The following is a 17,177-nucleotide window of genomic DNA, read 5'->3' on the forward strand; positions in this document are numbered from 1 at the left end:
GGCGATCAGTTTCGCTACAATCGCTTTACCAGATCTGCTGAACGCAAAGGACGGATTGTCCCTGACAGAAACACAGGCATCATGGTTCGGTGAGTCCATTGTGATATTGTATTCATAATTGTTAAATGTCCATGGAAAATTTGATGTTTGAGTTATTATTTTATGAACGCGTCGTCCCGTGATCACATATGCCGTCTAACGCAAAATTAATAGCAGATGTAAAAAGAATTCTGTCAATATTGCTTACTATTTTTATTGTTGTGTTGTTTATATTATGTTGATAATATTTTGAAAAAGCTTATCTAAACAATGCCAATTTAATCAATACTATACGTTCTATATACATATGTAGTTATCTAGGTAAGTTTCTTTGTCGTCTACTAAGTCACAACGGAAAGATGTTAATGTGTCAGTAGAAACTAGATAAAATTTACCTTGTAATCTCTTATGGCAGATAAAATTTCGCATACAAAGTAGAGAAAGCAAGTCATAAGTCATAAAATGTAAATAGATAAATAGTCGCAGATTTACAATGATCTCGGATAGCTTTTATCAGAGATAAAATATTGACTGTGAGATAAAAAAAGAATTAAACAAATACACTGGCATGCGTTAGATATTTGCCCAAGTACAATCAGCCGAAGCAAATTTTATTAATTGCCAATGGTCCCGTCAAACGTTGGTCTCAGATAGACCGCAGTTTATGTTAGCATCTTTTAGGTCTCGACAAAAGTGCCATAGGTATATGATCCAAAATTATTATATGCTTCAAGTCGGAATTAACAAAACTCCGACAATTTTTTAAAATTATGATCGGTTAGATGATTTCGGAGATTAGCGTATACAAAAAAAAATATATATACAAAAATCACCCACATTACTGCCGTTGATTTTTCAAAATTATTCTTTGATTAACCTTGTTCTGATTATTAGGAACACAAGAATAAAAGAATCAGTAAAGCCGGTCGAGCCATTTTCACGTGATGCGCATTCATACAAGTGGCAACTGATTTTTATTTAGTACTAGCTTTTGCTCGCGGCTTCGCCCGCGTGAAGGTGTTTTCCAGGATAAAAATTCCACTGTTTGATAAAAGTCTTGCTACATATTTTCCCGGTACTTATAGGTTCAAACTAATTTTATGCCCAATCTATAATTTCAGTTCAATCAGTCGAAAATCTAAGAACATTTATACAAACTTTCATCCCCTATTTTATCCCCTTAAGGGTAGAATTTATCAAAATCCTTTCTTAGGGGATGCCTACGTCATAGTAGCTTTATGCATGTAAAGTCTTAGCCCGATCCGTCCAATGGTTTGGGCTGTTCCTTGATATATCACTGTCAGTCACCTTTGAGTTATATATTATATTAACAACTGAAGTTAGCTAAAATTGAGTTTCTCGAAGCCGACCACTATTTATGTACTATGTATTTTGAGACTATGCAATTTTGTCGCATTCGCGATTCACTCACTTTTGTTGAGTTTCAGAACGCGATATTAGATCCTCCAACGCGCACGCGAATTTGAACTTTATGCAGCGGTAATAAATTACAAATTGACTCTCCATTTTATTTAGAAAACGTTTGTATGGGAAATAGAAAAATGCTGTTTTGAGGATTTTCCCGGCAATTATTCGAATTTTTCTCACCTTTTAAACCTTCCCTAGACCTCCACGAATAATTCAAGACCAAGATAAGATAAATCCGTTCAGCCGTTCTCGAGTTTTAGCGAGACTAACGAACAGCAATTGATTTTTATATATATAGATAAATTACGGCAACTGGTTTTGTCTATAAACATAAATTGTTTGGAGTATATCGGGCCATGTTTAGGCCAAATTTACTAACACAGCCAATTGCCGATTGTAATTGCCTGTAAATATTATTTTTTACGATCGCAGGTAGTTAGTATTAGTTACTTCAAACTTGACATTTATGTCATGGATTTTTTTATTAATTTGAATTTTATCTGGGGTAGATAATATCAAGATATCAACTGTATATAAAATTGCCACTTTGTCATCAAATATCCCTAAATAATGATAAACATATACCTATGCTGTAACTGACCACTATTAGATCCAATAGTCTCTGACCAAATTGCATGTGGATTATGTATAAAAGAACTGACAAGGTAACAAGGGCTTCTCAATTTCCCTACTCACTCTTAAAAAGCTGATTAAACCAGTTCCATTTTATCAAATGCGTACACACGAAATTTCTTTTATGATAAGATGTTATTTGCAAATGTCATAACTGTAGTAATTATTCTCTAATTAGACCGTCGCGTCAAGGCAAAGATAATACTTTACACATTTTATCATTTCAGGAAGTATATCGTATTTAACGCAACCTTTTGGCGCCCTTCTGTCTGGACCCATTGTGGACTACTTCGGAAGGAAGAAAGCCAATTTTTTGGTGAACATTCCTCATCTAGTAGCGTGGGTGCTCATGTATTTCGCATGGGATTTACCCACATTATTCATAGCTAACGCCTTGTTAGGTTTAGGCACTGGTGTTATGGAAGCACCAATTAATTCTTATGTTGGAGAAATTAGGTGAGTAAGAAAGTATATATTTACTTTATTTTATTTATAGCTTTGAAAAAAAGGAAATGGGGTATGTAGAATTGGTAAGACATTATAATTAATTGTAAAGTTCGCATGTTTTGTTCATGCGTAAATGATAAAGATATGACGAGTAAAATTTTTATGAATCCTGCACAAAATTGTTGATACAATACGTATGTAATAAATACTATGTACGTCAATCCCGGGATCATTAATAAATATGTATAAATATTCATGAAATATTGTTATTTTATGAATAACAATAAGACATAGTAAACAATATTAAGTTGAATGAATTCTCTAGGTATTCATATATGGAAAAATTTAGACCATTTAAAAATTGTTAAACCAGGAATATAATAATATTCAGAAGAATGAATACTTACGTATTTGTAATTAAAAATATATTAAAAAGAAGTTAGACGGTAATAGATCTAACAACATTAATCAAATGATCCCTTGTTTCGAGAGACAGTGCGATTGATTTTAGTGCCTATATAATACTATCTTTTGCTCCTGGCTTCTTTTTAAGTTACACTATATGTCACTAGCTCTTATTACCAAAATAGAGAAATTTAATTAGGTACATCTTAGAAACAAAAGCGAAATTACGATGAAATAAAATTTATCCCGATAAAAATTAATTCTTTCTCAAATTGATTTATAATTGTGGTTTTTAGCGTCCCTAAATCAATTCATACAACTTGATAGTGTTTACTACGTCTTATTGTTATTCATGAAATAATCTTTTTTAATGCAAATTAATAACTCATTAATGGACGTCAACCCGAGATTGTCGTACATAGCATTTGTTACATACGTATTTTATTCATCATTTTGTGCAGGATTTATAAAAAAAATAACTCGTCATTCCCTTTATCATTTACGTAACAAAACATTCGAACTTCACATTTACTTATAATGTCTTACCATTTCTAAATACCTCATTTCTGATTATTTTCGTAATTAAAACCTTATGGTGTATATTTTCTCGGGATGAAAAGTAGCCTGTGTCCTTTTCAGGATCTTAAACTATCATCATAGCCAATTTTATCTAAATCCGTTTAGTACTTTTTGAGTTTATCGCGTTCAAACAGATGGGGGACTTTGTTCTAATACTTGTTGATTAATCTCAGTGGTGCTGTACCGAAAGTTCTTCGTAATTTCTAATACCACGACACAAGTCCTATTTCTAATATTAGAAGTAGGCCTTCGAGTGTGTAAAATGTATGTAAAAAAAATCAGTATCACGAATAACAACAATATCCATCAATTGGCTCGTCATCTATGTTTCCGTTAAAATAACACCAATTTGTGAGAATAGATCTTGCGTAACGATAATAAATTGTATCAATATACACTAATCGGAGCTAAATTATGCCAAATAAACAAGGATTTCGCCAGTTTTTCTACGAATTTGTTTCGACATCCCAATAGGCTTCATCAAGTAAACAATCCTTGAGACGTCAATAGCTTAAATTATTATACTTGCCGAATTCATTATCTTAAAAAAAATTGTGTGCATTACTTTTCAGTGAACCATCAATACGAGGTGCATTGTGTACTGTGACACAATTATTTACTTCAATAGGAGTGCTCTTAATGTACTATCTGGGCACAGTAGTCAGTTGGAGGACGGCATCTCTCATTTGTTTAGCAGCACCACTTGCTTCGATGCTGTTGATATTATTTGTAAGTATTATAACAATATTAACAGTAAATACCTCAGTTGACGCAATTACGTCGGTTAGAACTAATTTAATATTAAGAAATATACTGGGCATTCTTAATTTATGATCTATATATAACAATGGCAATCCCTAATCCCTTAGTTACGCCATCATTATTCTTCATTAAGTAAGAGCTTATAAGGGGTTCCATTAATGTATATTGTTACATTTCAGGTGCCAGAAACTCCAGTATGGCTTTTGTCTCAGGGCAGAAGAAATGCACTCAAAGCCCTGTGCTACCTTCGTGGGTGGACGACGCCAGAAATTTCAAAACGATTAACGATAATATTAATGTTATATAACTGTCAATTGTTTGAAATAACTGTCAGCGATTGACAGAATACTAGCTGCAAATTCATAGTTAAGACGGGACAACGTCTGTCAGGAAAACATCTATGCATACCTGATTGGACAACGTCTGTCGGGTCAACTAGTGATCTATAAATTCAACAACAAGCAAAATTTAATTACAATTTTGTATATGCTAATTTTTTAGCTTATAAGATTAATGTATATTAATTACATTTCAGGTGCCAGAAACTCCAGTATGGCTTTTGTCTCAGGGCAGAGAAGGATGCACTCAAAGCCCTGTGCTACCTTCGTGGGTGGACGACGCCAGAACACGTTCAAAACGAGTACACCCAACTGGTAGTCTACACAAAGAACTTAAAACGTTGTGTGATTTGCAAGACTGATGATTTGAAAATACTAGATTGTGAACATTTGAAGATTAACAGAATTCAGAGGTAAGCTAAGAATATTATACACTTTTAAGATGATAGATAGATGAGATATGATAGGAGAGTGTGGATGGAGGAGGAAGAGAGGATAATAGCTATAAAGGTCCATCTAGAAATCTAAGGTTTCATAAATCTGGGGCCGCCCCATATTCAGCAATAGACATATTGTGTCTTATGATTATAACAATTCAAAAATAGGGAGACTATTAATTTACTCCGTCATTTGTTAAACTCTTTATATTTGAGACTTTTAGAAAGTTTTCCAATTTCTTGGCAATACTAAGTAGTGTGGCAAACCTGACAACATACACAAACTCACATGTCGCAATAAATAACGTAACATGAGTTTGAACATCATTGTATAACACTTTAAACAACCTGTCGTTTACATAAGAGGATAATGTACCAGATGGAAAAGAGAAAGATTTACTTACATTATAAATTCAGGCCATCAGATGACTTTTCGCAAGTGCTGCTTTAGATAAGTTACAAGTTTTAAAAGGAATATTTAAAATCAATTTACTAAGAGTTAATTTGCCCAACATAATATATACGATACTAATAGAATTGAATAAATTGAAGGTGTCAATTTCATCATTTAAATTGTTCAATTACCCCGCTTTTAAATTCAGTCATGTTATAAATTATTTAGATAGCATTTAATATAATTATCAAAAATCAATCTTATGATTATCAAATTTAACAACTTAACTCCAGAATTTATTTTCCATTTTCAGGTTCATCCTTAGATTTAGATACGTATTTTTAGCCAAAGAAACACTTAGACCTTTAACGCTAGTGATGTTGTATTTTATGTTCTACGTGATGAGTGGACTCACTCCGATCCGCCCAAATATGGTGAACGTGTGTAGAGCATTCGGCATGGCAGACGATGGAAAGAATATTGTGGTAAGTTTCTGTTAGTATATTGTTATGCAATGCGATTTTGCCAATTAGTATACCAATTAACTAAATCAATATTACTAATCTATATAACGTCGCATTTCCTGAATTAATTTTATTAGAAGGCGAAGTTATTAAGGACCTGTCTCACAACTTCTAAGTAAATGCTACTCATCACATAAAAGTATAAGCCGATCAATTACAAAAGTCACACACTAAACTCCCAAAAGAATGGGAATTAAATGAATAAGGCTCTAAGGACTAGTTTCATAAGTTTCAGGCAAATATATCGTATTAACAGCTCATGTAGATAGTACACATTTTATTAAGATTTTCTTGAGAGCACAGATTAGTAAGACCTTTGTATTTGGTACTTGGTCTTGTTGTTGTGTTAACTAACAATAAATCTATCAATCCAAAACCGTATTGATATCGTTATAAGATAATGATTTAACGAAACTAAAATAAAAATATTCTTTTGCTTTTCAGTTGACAGTTGGTATAATAACATTCATAACCAGCATTGTTGTGATCGGAATCATCAAAATGGCAGGAAAGAGGAAATTAATACTCACCGCCATGCTTGGGACAGCAATCTCTTGCACAGCCCTCAGTGTGTACGCGAAACTCAACTTAGATGATTCTGTATTCTCATATAACTCGGATACTTTTCCAACTAATACCAGTTATATACCGTTGACACTGTTTTATCTTTTGACTGTGTTTACTGGACTCAATATACCTTGGGTGCTACTTGGAGAAGTGTTTCCGTTCAGGTGACTATCATTTTTAATATTATTATTTTTACTGGAACTTTAAATAGCATAAGACATTCATGTTAATCTATTTAATGAAAATTTACCTGAATAATTCCAAATCCTTTAAATTATTGTACCATTTGGAAGACTAAATAGAATAAATGTAGATTTTTTATATTAACATTTTAATGCAAAGGTTTGGATGAATGTTTGTTACTCAATTACGGAACGACTGAACGGACTTGGGTGAAATTTGGCATAGAGATAGATTATACTCTAGAGTAGCACATAGACTACTTTTTTCCCGGGAAAACACATAACGAGACTTCTATCCGGAAAAAACTAACTCGCGGCTGGAGGCACGAATAAAAGATGGTTTCCTTGTAAAATAATCATAAACTATTTTTAGGAGTCGCGCGTCAGCTCAAGGATTCGCAGCGGCTTGGAACTACGTCGTAACTTTTTTGGGCTCGAAGACTTATATAGATCTTGAAAAGAGCGTAAGATTATGGGGTACCTTCGCTGTATACGCTGGCTTCGGGTTCGTGGGTACCATCTACCTTTACTTCTTCATGCCAGAAACAGAAGGAAAACATCTTCACGAAATTGAGAACTACTACAGTGGAAAACTCAGAATATTCGCAGACGACCCATTTATAAATTTCTTTAAAAGGTTTAAGAGGAAATGATAACCAAAAATTATTTTAAGTGTTTTATAATTGTATATATTTAATTATTTACATACAGATTTTACAATATAAAAGTCATCATGGACAAGTACTCAGTCTATATATTTTTTCCAAAGTTCATAATGTCATGGTTTTTTTACAACATTTTGAATTTAATATACATATTTAAATATAAAAAATCACACAGGAACGTAAAGACACATGTATATTTATATAAAAAATATGCATAGACATCACGGGCGCATAAACTAGCCCTAAGAATTCATATGCTTCGCCTTAGTAATCAAAATTAAGGCACTAATCCGTAAATTCATCTTTCATGCACCAATAAATGCATCAGCAACATTCAATTTAGAACAGAGTAACAAAACAAACAAAACAGAACAAAATATTGTTCTATTTTGTTTGTTTTCAACACATCACTCGGGCGTATAAAAATGTGTATTTAACTTTTTGATATTATTTGTAACATGTCAGGCTCACATAAACATGCTCTAGCTTGATAAGCGCCACAACTGTATGTTAACTGTAGTAACATAGCCTTGAACTTTGAATAACAAAACATTTGGCACTGGGCTGCATTCGTAACCTATGACATTAAACGTTAACTCTCATAATATCCAGGGTCCGTAGCCATAATGTTTTTCTAGTCACAAACGCTAACTTAGAACCGTATTAATATGCACCTTAGTTCCTCTCAAGTGCATCAGCTGAGACGCTGTCATACGCAAGTCGACATCTTAAGAAAGCTGCTATAAATAATATATATGTTAATGACCTCAAGTGACACTTTAAGTCACAATGTGACGGATTTTGACAGCGGACTTTTGCAGTAGCGTCATCTCAGATGAGAACAAGCTCTTAAATGACATCTTAAGCTTGGTTCATTAAATAGTTCAATACATTAAATGTATACTTGAGATTTTACTTAAAGGTCAGATTGATTTATTAATATGACATAACCCAACTATTGATTTATTTTTACGTTATGTCATATTTATACATTTTGCCTGTTCTAATAGCGGTAACGATTGTATTGATTATAACATTCTTCAAACCGGAACGCAACAATATTCACATATTACAGGATAGCAGCAAACATAGACAATGCAGTGGTACTTGTCCAAATAGACTTGCACATAGTACCTACCGCTGTATATTGACTCTTTAAAACGTGGAATAATTGTATTATAAACCCATATCGTTTTCCAGCCTTTTACTATATTAATTTTATTGACAATGAATTACCAAAGACCTACACTGTAGGATCCATTATTCTTGCCATAAATAGAGGAATAGACGATCTATTATCCCATAATATAGCCAGGAAAGGCTTGTTGGCTCTGAAATATAATGAAGGCTCATCGTAAGATAATGCTACAGCCGCAAAGATGTAGCGGCAGCCGCCGATCCCCTCTCTCATCGATTGTTAGAACAGCTGAGTGCAAAGCTGATGAAACTTGAGGAGACAGCGAGCCATGTGATCCAAGATTATAAAGTTCCGCTTGTTGGGTAAAAATGCTGGATACACCCATCTGGAATAAAGTAGGTTGTTTAGCTTGTTGAATAGTATTGTCATAAAACATCTTGCAATAACTTTGACACCATTTAACAGTAAAGTTGAAATATTATGCTAACTTTGTCAAATTCGGAATGATGATAGTACATATATAAGTAGTAGGTAGGTACAAATTAGTACATATAATACATACACGGTTTTGATACAGGATGTAAAGACAGAAATTAAACCAACCTTATTCAAAACTGGTTCCAAATTAATATCGGCTTTGATAGAAAACTTAGGTAATTCCAGTGCCACGTCTTTGGGTGGTAAATCCAGGAAACTGGCCACATCTTCCATGGAAAGTGATGAAAGAAGTGCGTCAACATTAGATGATTTAAGCGGTAAGACGACGATAAGAGAGTATTCGTTGTACTGTTAAAAAAAAAACATAGATTTTAAACAAAGTTACGGGCAACTAAATAAAATTAAGAGAACCACTTCAAAGAAATAGAATAAATGAGAAACATAATAAATAATGTAACATTTTTTTAACTTGTGCCAATCAGGTGATATTGTAATTATATTGTTCTCCTTAATCATAAGGATAGTAAAAGTATTGGAGCAATTATGTCAATACATTTCCTTTAACCAATTTATCTAAAAATAAATCTTTGATTGTATGTAACTAATCATGTAAATAGTGAAAGTATTAAATAAATCCTGCGTAACCTACCTCGAAGGGTAAAACAACCACTTTTGCCATGGCAGGCTTGTGAGTTCCAGCTTTGAAATAACGACGTGTTTGCATAAACGATGCCACCTTCTTTTCACCCCCGTTTAAGGTGAAATTGCGTTTTTGTGTGGCTTGTTCCCTAAATGGAATCTCCCACAACCCCTTGAAGTATACAGCATTCACCATCACCATCTGCGTATTTCCACTGAGATCATCTGAAATTTTAAATAATAATCTATATATTAGTATGCGACGAAAAAATAGGCACTCTTTTTTTAAGTGCGTGTACGTATGAGTGTAATTAATTTTCATATTGAAACGAACTGCAAGAATATTAAATTTAAAGACCATTTGTAGGAAACGAATAAATAGGACTGGATGACTAGGACGAATGAAAGACTGCCTCGGTGGCGTAGTTGTATTGCATGTCCGGTACAATAGCGCTCTGAGGTCCTGGGTTCCGAATCCCGGGTCGAGGGCAATATTGATATTTGGGTATGGGTGGGGTGATATTTGGGTTTTTCTGCTCAGTATCAGCCCGGAGTCTGGAATTTGTGCCCGATATGGCAATAGGCTCGCCCCCTATCACATCATGGGACGGAACATACTTGGCGAAAAGTGGGTGCCCTAGTTGCGCCTCTGCATACCCCTTCGGGGATAAAATGCGTGATGTTATGTATGTATGTATGTATGTATAAAATTTACCTGGGCTAACAAGTTTGTCGATTTTATCATTAGTCTTGGAAGCAATCCAGCTGTTGATATTTTGGGCGGCCAAAGCTGGTTTTCCAAAATAAGTCGGTGTCAAATCACTATCAAAGTTGTTAACGGCTATCCCTTTTGAACTGCGGGTTTAAGTTGAAATTTTCGCTTAAGAACACGTTGTTGGCCGTTTTTAAAATGTTTCTTGAATTACGTTTCTGTAAAAAAAAAATATTTTAAAATATTTCGAAAGGATACGGATTCAGACTTGGGAACCAATCTACTGAATAAATGGTGTAAATTATTTATTATTTGCAATAATATTTTTGTTAGTTGTGTCTCCTGGTATGTAATAATTCTTTGTGATTTTTATTCAGGATATTGGTTACTACATCAATGATTAAAAACAGTTATTGAAAAATACAAATAAAGGTGAAAAAAGTAGATCAAAACATAAACCTATTACATCGTTACTTCATAACAGTTATTTATAACCAAAATATATTTTAAACTTAACAATCGGACTTAAAATATTATGTTAATTACTTAACATGAATACATAATTAAAATCAACATTACGTACTTTACTATATAGTATTAGAGATGTTGCTTTGATTTTCAGTGTAATCAAGAATATTGAAATGACAGTGAGTTGCATAAAGAAATTTGAAATAAGGAAGAAGAGATCGTATTTGTATCTCGAAAGGGTTATAAAATGTTTATAGTCACTACATAACGCGTATGGATTCAAACCAATTTTAAGACTTGGAGCTGTGCTTGAATAATATTGAGTGTGCTGCACACGGCCACGATTTTAGAAATATAAATAATAACTTATATTAAAAATAATAATATGTAAAATAAAAAACCTGTATTTCTTCATTGACTTTCTTAAAAATCTCTGCTGATTTCTCTGGAGTCATCTGCAATGCTCTTGTTATCTCGTCTAAGGTGTTACCAGCCGCACCTTGCTGCAGCATTGCCAATAAAATCGTGATGGAGAAAGGCGACGCAGCGAGATTCCCAGATTGCTCGGTGGCCATTTGCTGTAAACACCGTCCAAAACTAATTTGAGACTAAGTTTCTTAATGTTAAAGTCCACTATTAAATTTTCAATAAATTATTCGTATACTGGCGTTATTGAATTCGAAAAATAAACCTGATATTGTGTTATGTTAATATATTCCCGTCACATAGGACACACTTTTCTGATAACGATCCAGAAGTTTCTTCTGCCTAAGCCTACGGTCATAAGCCCTAACCTTTTTTGTGCAAACTGGTTTCACTTTCTTTGGAAATTATACATAAGTTTCTAAATAACTTCCGCTATTACGTACTATTTACAAATAAAATAAATCATGCCTTAAAGCTTCACCTTAAATACGTTAACACCAAAGCTTGTAGATGCAGGCCCCGAATGAAAAGAGCTTGTTGTAGGTATCATTGGTGATAAGGATTTGAAAGAAGTGTCCTGCGTTGGTGATCTAGTCGGACTGTGTACTCCACCATTTATCTGTGGCTGTTGTTCTCTTTGGGATTTCGTAGTTTGTAGGGATGCTTGTATATCGAACTGCGATTCAAAGGGTCCTCTAGTATTGGTTTGCATATTTTGATTAAATCCAGAACTCCTAACAAAAGGCCTCATGTTATCGGCGAAGAAAATGCTGTTGGGGTCAGCGTCATTGTTCAATGGTATTACATTCAATTGTGAGTGTACTCCCAAAGAGAAGTAACAAAAAAATATGCCTGAAAAGATAATATTACATTTTAGTCACGTTTAAAAGCAAATGTGTGCATAAAGAAATATCGTTAAAGCAAAGTTTATAAAATTTGGCAATATAATAAAAGCTGCAAACTTTGTCAAGTTATTGAGAAACTCTGCTTAAGCAACTGTCGGTTTGTTAGTAATGCAGGTTCTCCGCAACACGTTAATGAAGTATTTTACAAATTAATTGAAGATACATCATATTTCTCTAGTGGATAGTAAACTAAAAATCAGATCAAATTATGCCAAAAAACATCACATTAATGCGAGTTACGATTCAATAAATACAGCAGTGCTAACCCTGGTGAAAATTCTACGCGTGGAGGTTTTTATTGCTTTTGGATGACAAGACGAGCTTGCCATTGGCCTAATACTAAGCGATACGACCGCACATAAACAATAAAAACACCAACCAACATCTTGAATTACAAAGTATTGTTTGGTATTCCAATGCGCTCGCCAACCTGAGACATGGGATGTTAAATCTTATGTTCAGTAGCTATACTGGCTACAATGTCCTTTCAACTGGATAACAACAATGACTACACACTTCTGCTTGGCGGCAGAATTAACATTACGGTGGTACCTATCCAGGCGGACTCTCACAGATGAGAGACTTACCACCAGTGAAATGTATGGTGATGATATACTCGTGTTCTATAATTATATCTTGAGTCTATCATGGTTATTTACTTTTTGATGGACTAAATATTATAGTAGTCAACAGCCAGAGGATTAGCTACTGCCGTATCAGCCGTATCAGTGACAGTAGACAGTAATACGGTACCCCCGAGCTTTGGAGCTTCTTTTCGTCCATACCTACATTAAACTAAGCAGGCACCCAAAAGTTCGCACTGCTCTGAAGGGCCCCAACAAATTTTAGATATAGGGCCCCTCTGTGGCAAGCTACGTTACTGTCATCAGCTTTAAAAGCAAAATTCCAACCATCGATTACCAGGCCGTTATCTTCTTGATAAACTTGTATCGTAAACCAGTTCATTATTGTCCTCGAAACTGCAAAAACTAGATGTTTAAACGCATGTTTATCCTTAAAGATGCAGCCAGATAGAAAATCATACCTACATATTCTTAAAGTAGATAGGTACGGAGGTATTCAAAACTTAACATAATGTAAATACTTACTCGTCATACGACATTTCACAAGTAAAGTGAAATGTAAGCAAAATTGCTCTGAGCAATATATTCCCAGGAAATCCCAAGGGCATTCCCCTTGCATATTGGGAAAACCGTTCCATAATGGACGAAGTGATGAACCTCAATATATCCCATCTCAAGGAACAATAAAAACCCACTACTGAGACTAAAATACCATCCCAAATTGACAAATACCTACACGGATATTGCGAGCTTAGGTAAAAAATATATTTTTATTCCGATTGAAATCTGAATTGCGCGCCAAATGGAAACAATGCAAAACGAATGAACAACACATACGTTCACAGTTATTGAAATGATGTTCACTACGACGATTCGTAAAGGTCTCTACTGAAAATACAAGTTTTAAACAAACATGAAATTTACAAGTTAATAATAAATATAAGTACTCACTTATTAATATCTTCATATTTGCAAATTTATGTATGTCCAATGATACATCGATGAGTCACTAAATATTCTTAATAACCACTTTCTTGATTTTGCAAATATTATTTTCGCCAAGACACTCCACACGTTGTTGTGTCGGTGTCTACTGGTCGAATGAACACACAGATATAAAATCCGTTTGAGCACAATTAATCAGACAAACATGCAAGATACTATCGTATATTTGAGCACTAAGGTTCATTTTGAAATAAAAGGCGGAAACGTTTGCGTAGGCATTGGGTTTTCCGTACAAAATCAAGTTTATTCCTTTAAATAAGACAAGTATAATGAACGTGATGTTGATGTTTTATGTATAAGAGGAAAAACAATAGTAATGCGTGGAGGTATTAACTATTATGAAATATCCATATTCCTTTGGGTGGCTCGTGACGAACATGATAGTGGGTTTTTTTTAGTGGGACATATCAAAGTCGCATTATATACATATAGAATATACCACTTCGATTAAGTTCAGGTCAAGTCAAGGATGTGATAATTTAAGTGTATGAACGCAAACTAATTGGACGGCGTTTCTATTATCATAAATTCAGCGTAATTTAAGTTTTTTTGGGTACCAGATCCCACAGTGAACACCGACAGAAACCTGCAAATGAGATACTGGAATCTTGCGGCTTAGCGACTGCCGAAGCCTGAAGGAAAGTTGGAGGGGTATTTGGGGATGTGGAAGGAAAAGGAACGCTCTTAAAATGTATCTAAGGGAGAAGGCCAGGAAATTTTCGCGAGCCCTCATAGGCCTCAATGTGAATTGGCAACTATGAGGTATACACACTGGACTGTGTGTCTGAGGGCCGCGGCAAATGTCCTCCGATGCATGGGCGTGCATTTGGTGTGATGACCGAGCGCACAAGAATTGTCTTCGGGGAGACATTATTTTAGGTTAGGTACAGGGATATCACGCATATTTCACCAGCTATGTTCCATGTTACTGTTGAAGAGCATATTGCTATTCATCTGACACGGCTCCAGTGTCCCGAATCCTGGCTGATACAGAGCAGAAAAGTCCTACATCGCTAATGTTCATATATACTATATTTCTATTAGAATACAGCAATCCTTACGAGTTTGTCGTTCGCCCATAACTATTAAAAAGACCATCTAATAACTTGAATTACAAAGTATTCGTTGGTATTCCAGTGCGCTCGCTATCCTGAGACATGAGATGTTAAGTCCATGTCCAGTATAGATATTATGTCCAGTAGTTACACTGACTATGATGTTTTTCAAACCGGAACACAACAGTGACCACACACTGCTGTTTGGCGGCAGAAATAGAAAATGCGGTGGTACCTACCCAGGCAGACTCTCACACATGAGAGACCTACCACTAGTGAGCTACCTTTATGTACAAAATGGAATTTAAATAAAGCAGCAATTAGTATTTATTGCATTAATTTTCTAGTATTAGGTACGTGCGATAGATAAGACAATGATCGTCACATCTCTCAGGTCACACATTTATTCTGACCCCGTGCAGATAACTGTATGCACTTAAATACTAGTCATGTTGACAATACTGTGAGAGTAGTCTGAATAAAATATAATAGTTTAAAAAAACTAAAAAAACACGCTTTTATTGCTAATCGAGCTAAAAAGGAGAAAATAACTTCTAAGTACAAAGAATTTATATTACAGTAGCAGAAGGTTGACGGATCAATCATAGTTAAGTACCTCAAAATAAAATTATAATAAACTTGAAGTTATTAACAGAATAATTTAACTCAGAGTAAAAAGCGTGGGGTGCATTTTACTTCGTTTTCATAATTCTCTTCTTATAGATAGTAGCCAATAGAATGATTATAATACATACTATATCAAGCACCCAAAGATACAACCCAAGCTAATAAAAGCGTGTTAAAAATATACATCAATCAATATCAATACTCCACCAATTCAATTCAATACCTCTTGGAAAACTTCACAAATTCAAATCAAATCAAAATGTATAGAAACGTCGCGATGCAAAACATACAGAAAAGTTAGGGCGCGGACATCACATGAACATATCGGGTGCCCTATTGTAAAACACACAGAAAGGACGGGGCACCGTCGCGAGCGCCGATGGACGGGTGTGCGGGCGGGCTGGGGCGCGGGTGCCGACACTCGCACGTCGCTGTCACACAAAACTACTTATGTCTGAGTAGTTGCGACGTGTTTCAAGAAGGAAGATCATTGTATATTAAGTGAAAATGCAGGACCAAAATGTATTCAACGTTCAATTTTGTAGTTTAATTGAAAATCATCCAGTTCTCTATATTATAATAATAGACCAGAGTATTGCAATAACCCTCTGTAGATATATTAGCGCCGAGATACACCCGAGTGCTGATACATCTTCATATTCGGAAGAAGACATGTTATCGTCTCAAAATTGGATAGCTGAAAACCGTCATCTCTCGCGGCGCCCAGCAGCACGTCCGAATCTTTTCTTATAAAAAATTACGACGGCGCCCCGTCCGTGCTATGACTGCGCCCCACGTCTTTCTGTGTGGCCTGCACCTTATCCACTGCCACACTTACAATCAGAAATACACTCACGCACGCGCCTTATTCATAACGAATTACAAAATGAATAAAAAAATCTGAAAAATAAAGATGAAAATTTTTGGTGAAAATATTCGCTATTCATGGTCAATTTTTGCACAATGTTAGCAGAGATGAAGACGAGTAATATGTGGTTTCATTTATTAACGTAATCTCATAATTTCCCGGTATCACTCCATTCATTGGTAAACAGGGAATTACCATTCTTCAGATAAAGCAATATATAATTACTTAGGATATGCATTAGTATAAATACAGATAAAAAAATACACTCTTTGCGTCACTTATACGAAGTGATACCTAATTGACAATTTTCCTCATTTCAAATGTCTAAAAATATGTTTTGGAATATACGTACTATTTGATAAGTAAGTATCATGTAAGGTTGGATTAATTTGCATAGGCAATAACTGTTAGCATGCTAAATCACATATTTTAGCATTTCACAAATTAAATACAGTTGCTAAATTTTGTGAAGTGCTAATTAATTCTTGCGTTAGCGCGCTTCGCAAATGCAGCGCAGTCGTGCGCGCCCTTCATAGCGCCCGCAGGAATTATTCTTAAAATCCGTGCTAAATGCTAATGCGACCTGTTTTAAGTAGAGGAGTGAACGAGAAAAAAGGCGCGTGAGATGCGTTGCGGGAGTGACTCATTGATAGTTAATATTTTTAGAAAATTAGCGATTATTAGGCCGGGTAATATTGCACTAAACATAATTTTATGAAAATCTTGCACATTCTACTAGGTACCTATAATACTCATTCTATATTCTATAATAAACAAATTAATATTATAAATTTTAATAAAATGTATAGAAGGTAAATTGGCGTTAAATAAAAAATGAGCCTTAAACTTAGTCCGTGGATTGCGCGCAAATTGCTAATTCTACATTGGCATTTTAATTTGCGAATTATATTT

The 17,177-nt window shown here is 34.6% G+C and overlaps 2 protein-coding genes across 2 annotated transcripts; one reads left to right on the plus strand and one right to left on the minus strand.

The window, feature by feature from the left end:
* Positions 1-4: 4 nt before the first annotated feature.
* On the plus strand, positions 5-7,488 carry LOC119191109 (facilitated trehalose transporter Tret1-like; the record flags this gene model as incomplete). The annotated part of the gene is made up of 8 exons (XM_037444991.1): positions 5-89; positions 2,328-2,556; positions 4,104-4,260; positions 4,473-4,517; positions 4,872-5,044; positions 5,776-5,947; positions 6,431-6,717; positions 7,109-7,488. Coding segments are annotated over 8 exons (1,428 nt in total), but the record flags the coding sequence as incomplete, so codon positions are not given.
* A 711-nt stretch (positions 7,489-8,199) lies between these two features.
* On the minus strand, positions 8,200-13,865 carry LOC119191108 (antichymotrypsin-2-like). The gene is given in 10 exon segments (XM_037444990.1): positions 8,200-8,780; positions 8,783-8,803; positions 8,806-8,923; positions 9,142-9,324; positions 9,626-9,840; positions 10,331-10,460; positions 10,462-10,545; positions 11,197-11,373; positions 11,703-12,073; positions 13,662-13,865. Coding segments are annotated over 10 exon segments (1,452 nt in total). The 5' UTR covers positions 13,678-13,865; the 3' UTR covers positions 8,200-8,643.
* Between the last annotated feature and the right edge of the window lie 3,312 nt (positions 13,866-17,177).

The sequence above is a fragment of the Manduca sexta genome, unplaced genomic scaffold (assembly GCF_014839805.1).
Source record: "Manduca sexta isolate Smith_Timp_Sample1 unplaced genomic scaffold, JHU_Msex_v1.0 HiC_scaffold_1043, whole genome shotgun sequence".
Classification (NCBI taxonomy): Eukaryota; Metazoa; Arthropoda; class Insecta; order Lepidoptera; family Sphingidae; genus Manduca; species Manduca sexta.